The 8,175-nt window shown below is 38.8% G+C and overlaps 1 protein-coding gene across 1 annotated transcript; it reads left to right on the top strand.

Annotated features, from left to right (window-relative positions):
- Positions 1 to 7,508: 7,508 nt before the first annotated feature.
- CTXN3 (cortexin 3) lies at positions 7,509 to 7,799 on the top strand. Its single transcript, XM_014954795.1, is given in 1 exon segment — positions 7,509 to 7,799. A coding segment is annotated over 1 exon segment (291 nt).
- The last annotated feature ends 376 nt before the right edge of the window (positions 7,800 to 8,175 follow it).

The raw sequence follows: 8,175 nt of genomic DNA, 5'->3' as shown, positions 1-8,175 counted from the left end.
TTTTGCTTGTTTTTAAACCAAAACTCTAAAAAAAAAAAAAAAAAAAAAAAAAAACAACAGAAAAGCAACCAAAAAAAACCCCCTTTACTAAAACTGACTTCATTTTTCTCATGGGAAAGGAAAACCGGAACCTTCGTTAGACATTTTCCCCTAAAATAAAAAACAACTATATGAAGGGCAGCTTTAGTACGTAGAAACAAGTTCAACTCCCAGGGCAAAAATCCCTAGATAAAAGTTCAGAATAAGCAGTAGATGTTACTGACAATATTTTCTCCCATTGCATGGCCACTCTATTTTCCAAGAAATTACCCACTGACGTTTATATAATATACTACAATTTCAGAAGTGTAAGGGATTAAAGTATTTGGCTGAAGGTCACCAATTGTAATCAATATTCAGACTGACTGATTTTAAAAACCAGAAGTGTTAATTGGCATTAAAAAGACAGATTACTAATAGCAATCAATAGAGAGGAAGACAGAAGGACCAGCAGACTATAGGTCTAATTTTGCAGAAGTATGGGAATAACCTGTGGGGTTTTTTGTTTGGTTTGTTTTTTTGGTACACCTTTAGAATGTTAATGTTCTGCTGAAGATGGTTTCAGACAGGCAGCAAGGCGGCTGCTGTACTCAGCCAGGCAGAATCCATTGAAGAGTTGCTGAGGCAGAACTGAAATTATAGCCTCACTTTTAAAAAAAACAACAGTATTGTCAGCTAATTACTTCAAACTCACAAATAGAATTCTCATTAGAGTTTCTGGTTTTTTTTGTGTGAAATTCTAAGCCTTCAAAAGGCAGCTTTTGAACTTGGGTATTCACCGGTTTCTTGGCAGTCCCTGATCCTTTATGCTTAGAAATACAGGAAAGGGGCAGAAGAATGGAAAGTAAAGATACTTGTAACTACCTGTAACTGCTGCAGTGGGAAATGGGTCAAGTTCCTTCTCGGCTAGATGAAGGTATTTGCTTCAAAGAAATTGATTGTCTAATTCTCTTCATTTATTTAATAGAGTTATAACCTTTATATTGCATATGCCTGGCTAATACTGTCTATTATGTCCTACATAACAGGTCAGGAATACTGACATTAGACTTAAAAGTAACAATAATTAAGTGCATGTGTACTGGTTATATTGTTGTGTATTCCCTGTTTACTTTCTGGAAAGTATCTGACAATTCATCTTTTGTTGATGGCAGAAAGGGTAGCATAAAATCCATTTCTTGTCATTTTGAGCTGCAAATATTTTTTGGTAGGGATTTATGGCTGTTAAGACAACAAATTTCCAACTTGCTGATTCATGTAGGATCTAGCCTGTGAGGATATTATCTATGTTACTGGCTTTAAAACGTTTAGCATTTTTGGTCACCTTATTACTACTATGCATTTAAGATATTCCCTGTGGAGGGTTGCAATACTGATGCCTGTGTATCTGTACACCCTCGTTTTAAAGGGAGATCATATACAGAGGAAGGAAAACAGTCTCTTGGGTGGATGCCTTAAACCATTGCACAGATTCCTGGATGGTGTAAATATACTGATTTTTCACAGTCGTACCTTCAGACCTTCACAAGTAGTATCTCATAAAGCTAGTGAATAATTCAAGATTTTATAATAACTTTGACCTTTTTTTCTGTACAAATCATCCTTGCACAGTTTGTGTAGTGGAATTCAAAATAATATATATGCACATTAACACATGAAAGGCAAGCTTGCATTTTGAACATTCCATGGTTCATTATGTAAAAGTGAGGTGCATGGTATTGGAAAAGGTCTACAGAAAAAAAGAACAGATCCCTTTCTAGCTTTGTTTCATTGCTAAAATTAACCCCATCAACTTGCTTTAGCAATATCAACAGCTGAATGGCGCAATAAGGGGCTCTTTTTGCACACAAAGATCTATCTTTAAAAGCTGTTGAGAGATGATGAGGATATGTACCTGCAGGGCAAGGGCAATGTCAGCTTGAAATCAAATTTGTAAGAAGAAAAGGATGAAGTTTAGGTGAAAAAGGCATTGTTAATGTATCCATTTACACTGTGCAGCAAACAACAGTACAGGATACAGCATGAAGGAATGTCAGATACATTTGGGTACAAAAGAAGGGCACATGTAATTCAATTTGTTAGCCTGGTACTTTTTGTAATCAAGTTTTGTTTATTTAAGGTAGATTTAAAATGACAATCACAGCAAGTGAGCTGTGAGTGCATGGAAATATCTTTGCTCAAATAGTTTGTGTACAGATGTTTGAGCCTGAAGAAACTTGCCATGTGTTTTTGTAGCTAAGGAAGTGAGTAATCAGTGAAACTAGTATGGGTGGTATAGGAAAATCATGCACACGGTCTTGGCACAGCTGTGTTCTTGCTAAATTCCATGAGATATTTCATAATGGAAAACCAATTGCTCCACTAATATAGGATACCTGCGTATCAGGCATACATTGTGAAGCACCCGGTGAAGTCACAGGACCTTACAGATCGGGCCAGTAAAACTCAAGTGAACAAGAAGGGCAAAACAAAGTCCCTGGGTGTTGACCTAAAAGACAGAGGAAAATATCCTGTTTAATCTGTTTAAATGTCTTGAAATGTAATGTTCTGATGTGTTTATCGCTTAATTGTAAGTTTAACCAATGAAATTTTACAGGGCCAAAAGTGTAAGTGGGCAAAAAGATACTTCAGTCAGCAGAAAGGTATAGCTAGCTGCAGTAGCAGGAAATTGGGCTTTGTGTCTAAGTTAGCAAAGCTGCAAGACCCTGTGACTCAAATGGTTTTTTGCTGGTCAGATTTCTCTTTTGAACTGGCTTGTTTCAGAGGCTTTTCTCTTTGTTCTGTGTGATTTGCACAGAACATTGTGCAATGAATAATCTGTCAAGAAATAGCAATGAAGAGATGCTGCCACTCTATGTGGTGTTTCACTGTTAGTGTTTTTAATTAAAATGTTTGTTTTCAATCCATACACACATAGATTGGGTATACCACAGTTCAGTCTGGATGTTTTCAATAGTTTCTTGAGTTACTGGTTCCTCACAATTTTGAAAGATAAAGGGCCAGCAATGCTAACCTGTGTGTACCTCCAACTATATTGGTACAATTTACGGCAGCTGAAGGGCAGCTCCAGAGCTTCTGTGTGTCTCAGAGTATTCGTGCCATATTGCAGCAACACGGATGGGATAATATGCAAATTTATGAACAGGTAGGTTACAGAAATTGGCAAAACGGGTAAAAGTAAGATTCTACTGAGCAAACTGGGATGTGATTTCCTACAGTCTCTTTGGCTGTAACTACTCACCAACACACAAGTTTCCGTGGTAAGAACGTAAACATGGATGTTGATACAAAATGCAATTTATGTTGTACATGCTGGCAAAGAGGAGGCAGTTTCAACAACAGAACGAAGCTGAATTTAATTGTAAATACGCTGTTCCTAGAGGTGCAGATCTTAAAGCAATTCTTTCTGTTAGTCTTATTGTTCTCAAAATAAGAAGCTTTAAATGGTGAGCTCTCAGAAAATCCTTTTAATGTACAGAAATTTTCAATTAAATTCAACTTTGAAACAAACGAAACGCTGGAAGCAGAGAAAGACCAATCAAAGGTGCTTTGAACAATTGTGACTCTTCAGAGTCCTGAGAATTTGTATCTTTCGTATGAAAGTGCAGATAGCTCTATCAACTAATTAACCCAATGATATTTTAACTTCAAAAACGTTAGTGGCTTGAGCAGAAAAGCAACCTTTTAGTGACATTTGACCAGGCATTATGCTCATAGTTTGGCTACCGGGCTGCAGGTGGGCACCTGAAACTGTTTTTGCAAGTTTTGCTCTGTTTCTTTATTTTTTATAAATCTAGTATTTTAGACTGTAAGCACCACATCAGGAATAGCTATAATTGAACTACATAATGGATGTGTTCACACTGGCAAGGAGAAAGTATAACAGCAACTTGATGTGGATAGAGTTATGTGCAAGTGTATACTCATTAAACATAGGATTAGGCACATCTTCAAGGAACCCATTACAGGAAGTAATTGAAGGGGGCACCTCTGCATTAAAAAAACAAACCCAGACCCCAGGGCTAGTCATTTAAGTGAAGGTTAATCTGTTTTTTCTATCAGTTATGATTTTATCTGATGTGGGGGGAAAAAAACAAAACAAAACAGAAATCAAGTCTACATCTAGGGGAATCTTAGTTACATCAATGAATTTGTAAACAACCTTGAGTCTTTTCCATCCATGCTATAACCTGGCTCAGCTCTTAGTGATTGGAACAAGAAATGCATTCAAATTGTGTTGTTATTATTACTATTATCTGTTTTCTAGCATTCCCTTGCTACGATCTATTTTTTTTTAATGTATTTGTTTTGGCTGCATGGATACCTTTGTGCTGAAATAGGGATACCTACAGTGTGCACCACACTCATATTTTTGTCTCATGCCTCCTGGGATCTGAATTAGAGGTGGATCCTGGAGCAGAAATCACTGTCATGCCATGGACAAGGGCCTTTTTGCCTCTCTTTGCAGCTCCTGAGTACCGTCGTCCAGTATCCAGTCCTCCCTTTGATCAGTACCACTGAGGTGGGATGGACTTCAGGCAGGCTGGAGGAATTCTTGCAAGGAGTGCAGAGGTTCTCATGCAAGAAAATACAGTTTATGGGTATGTTGCCATGTACAGTCTGTATAGTCTCCCAGATAGGGAATGTCTCCAGTTGGAAAGAGACTCTGGTACTCAGTGCCAGCAGAGCTCTGCTGACACAACTAAAAGTGAGGAGCAGGGAGGAAGATGTGGGGCTCGGGGACTCTCTTAGACCCGTTGCTCCAGGTGAACAACCAGAGGCAAGGACTGTGGAAACCTACATTGCTGTGGCCAAGGTGCCTAATTACTTGTGTCTATAGGTATATCCAATTAATGTCTGTAGCTAGTTACCTTCTCCTTTCAAGTTCCCACGTGCTTGTATCTGTGGGGACAGTTAAATATCATTTTGTCACAAAGGAAATGGTTAATGATCTCGTTTAGCTTTTAGCTTGGAAAAGAAGTGGTCCAAATAGACAGAAGGATGTGGTTATGCCAGGTATTGTGCCTTTCTGTGGAGACAAACTGCCTGCCCCAAAAAGCTTGCAATCACTCAGTGTAACGAGCACACTCACAAGGCTGTCTGGAAGCCCAAAGCCTTGGAAACACATTCCTTTCAGCTTTGCAATGTAGTCTTAATATTTTACTGCATGTAATCTCTGGTGCAAAAATTAGGATTCTGAGTGTGAAAAGCTGCTAATTGTAAAATAATCAGACATCTCACCTGTTTCTAAAATCAGTCAATAGTGCTCACTGGTATGAAAATGAATAGCTAACTCTACTGTTTTATCCCATTTAGGAGCCTACTCCGATCCTAAAAGGAATATAATGAACTGCATTTTCTTATCACTGAGTCAATAATTATAAGTATCTTTTTAAAATCAAGTTTATTGAAAACGGGAAAGATCTTGTGTACAGAATCCTTTGTCTATTCTAAGTTTGACATTTAAAACCAGCATATCAAGAGTTGGTCTTTCCTGACAGTCACAGATTTTCCATTTTCTGCATTTTAATCCACAGCTGCTAACTGTATTCAGATAATGCCTAGAAAAATGGCAGGAAAACCTTTCCTAAAACATACATCTGTGACAGCAAGCATAGTTACTGTATTGTGTGACTGCAGTTTTAGGAAAGACTGTTAAGTGTGTATAATATGTGTATAGCTGAGAGCATATGCTTAAGTAACATCAAAAACCATGACATATTATCTGTGCTGAAGAGTGTTCTGAAGTCAGAATACCAGAGGTCTTTTAGAAAGGGGCACCACTACCTTTGGCCTTCACTGTAGCATAAACTCAGTCTATGCTAACATAATTGATCAATTAACATAAACTCTTTCTTATAACAAGATTATTTATCAGCAGAATACATTATTTCCTTCATCAGCTTCACCCCCCTACCATCTCCCCCTGCCCCAAAAAAATCTGTCAGCTTTATGAAACTGGTTGTTCCTAAAGCATTAGCTTGCTCTGTTAGACAGTCCTGTGCATTTTTTATCAGCTGGTAGCTGAGACACTCTTTCAAAAGACTAGAAGTTAACATTTTTGACCTTTGACATTTTGACAATTCTATCCTTTCCATCGTAAGTTAAATCAGGCAATAATAGCTATGCAATTCCAGTATTTTTGTTGCTTTAATACTTTCTCAGTTCTGTTTAAGGTACCTTTTTTTAGAATAATCCTGGTAATTTGCCAATATGACTGTACTCACTTGAGCCACTTTTACCTATTAGCTGTTGTACTGCGGCATGCTTATAAATCCTTACTGACCCCAGTCCAGTGGCAGAGTGGTTACAACTATGTGAAAGTTTTACCTGTGCGTGCTGTATGCTGCCTTGTGTTCTTCTATTCCTTTTCCTTCCTTTTACCATTAATGTGACATGTTCAACTGAGATAGTGTTTATCCAGTTTTAAGCCTTTCTTTTCCTGAGGACACTTTACAAGTAATTTCAGTGGTGCCAATGACCAGGCCTAAGCTGTGGCATCCCAAGGTGCTTCCCTCCTGCTGGAAGGAAAATCCAGTGTGCAGGGGAGGAGGAAGTAATGGCAGGCAGAAACCCAGGCAGACAGTCAATGGAGCAGACGTGCCAGGCAGGCGGTAGCACAGCATATGCTCCGCTGTCTAGAAACAGCCAAGTTCAGTCCCAAATCTTGGCAATTCTCTTCATGTGGCAGAGCTGGTGACACAAAAAACATTTTCTTGCTAGCTGCGTTTGTAAGCCCGATTCTGATCTTAAGGAAGAAGAGGGAACATTTGCCCTTGAGCTAAATTACTAAGTGACTTACTTCAGGCTGCCTTCATGAATCTTCTCTCAATTCAAATGCAAATTATTTATGCCTTTTCTTCACAAATGCTGCAGTGATACAGGCACTGAATGGTTGCTGCCTTCCGTCATGGGCACATGCGCATTTTATTGGCCTGAGGTGGATCCTGGTCCGTCCCACCTCAGAACACTTTTGGTCATTGTGTATAAAAAAATAACTACATTTGTTTTTCGAACTCCTCACCCCCATCCTAGAGCAGCATTAACTGCAGTTCATCTGTCCTGCAGCAAGGATGCAATTTGCCATTTCTGTAGGCTACCCACTGGAGCAGTGTGATTAAACCCCCCATTTTCCCCCTTGACAAAAAGAAATGTTCTACCCCAGTCCAATGATATGGTATGCAGGGAGAGGTAACTGCCAGCTCAGGGTCTAGTGATGTTTACTGGATGGATGGATTCTGCACTGACAACAGGATGGTACAGGATTTCTAACAGATCTCTCATACATGACACAGAGGCAAGCAGACCTGTTATCAAATTATTTTCCATTTCATTTGTCTCCATTAGGAGAAAGTTGCATTGAAGTAAACAAACAAAAGGGCTATTCACAGTTAACATTGCTTCCCCCTTGCCCTACAGATAGCAAAGTGCATCTAAACGGTTTCCACTCTGACCTCAGCAAACTGATAATGAAAAGGAGGCGACTGTGGGATTATTTGCTTCAGTTTACCTAGATGATGGATGGAGAGATATTCACTGCCACTTTGGTGCCACCTGGCAACATGACACCAAATTCTAGCATGACCCTGGAACAGAAAACAACGTTTGCCTTTGTGATTTTATTATTTATTTTCTTGGGAATCCTCATTGTTCGCTGCTTCCGAATTCTCCTCGACCCCTACCGGAGTATGCCAACCTCAACCTGGGCTGATGGACTTGATGGACTGGAGAAAGGCCAGTTTGATTATGCTCTTGCTTAGAGACTGAGAATTGTGGAGGCTTATTTAGCACTCTGATAAAAAAGAAAAATCCTGGAATGTCTCTTTACTTTGCTTCTGGTTTACATTTTTTTCAACTGTTGTAGGAGTTCCAACACACAAATATGCACACAAATAATTAGATACCAAAGCAAGTCAAATTTTTGAAAGTAGAATAATGAATCTCCTCACTGGGAAAAAGATAAAGGTTCCATTAGTAAAGCTTTTCTTCAGAATTCAGTGGAACAATATGCAGTGTATGTGATCTCTTATAACCAGTTAAGAGAGACTAGAGCATGTCTTCTCTGACATAGCCTTTTTATCAATAACAAGATTCTGTGGAGGAAGATGTCTTACAAATGAGGTAAGAATGTGGTTT

This window comes from Calidris pugnax, unplaced genomic scaffold (genome assembly GCF_001431845.1).
Source record: "Calidris pugnax isolate Ruff unplaced genomic scaffold, ASM143184v1 scaffold157, whole genome shotgun sequence".
NCBI lineage: Eukaryota > Metazoa > Chordata > Aves > Charadriiformes > Scolopacidae > Calidris > Calidris pugnax.
The sequence above is the reverse complement of the archived record's forward strand: the minus strand, read 5'-3'. Positions and strand labels throughout refer to the sequence as shown.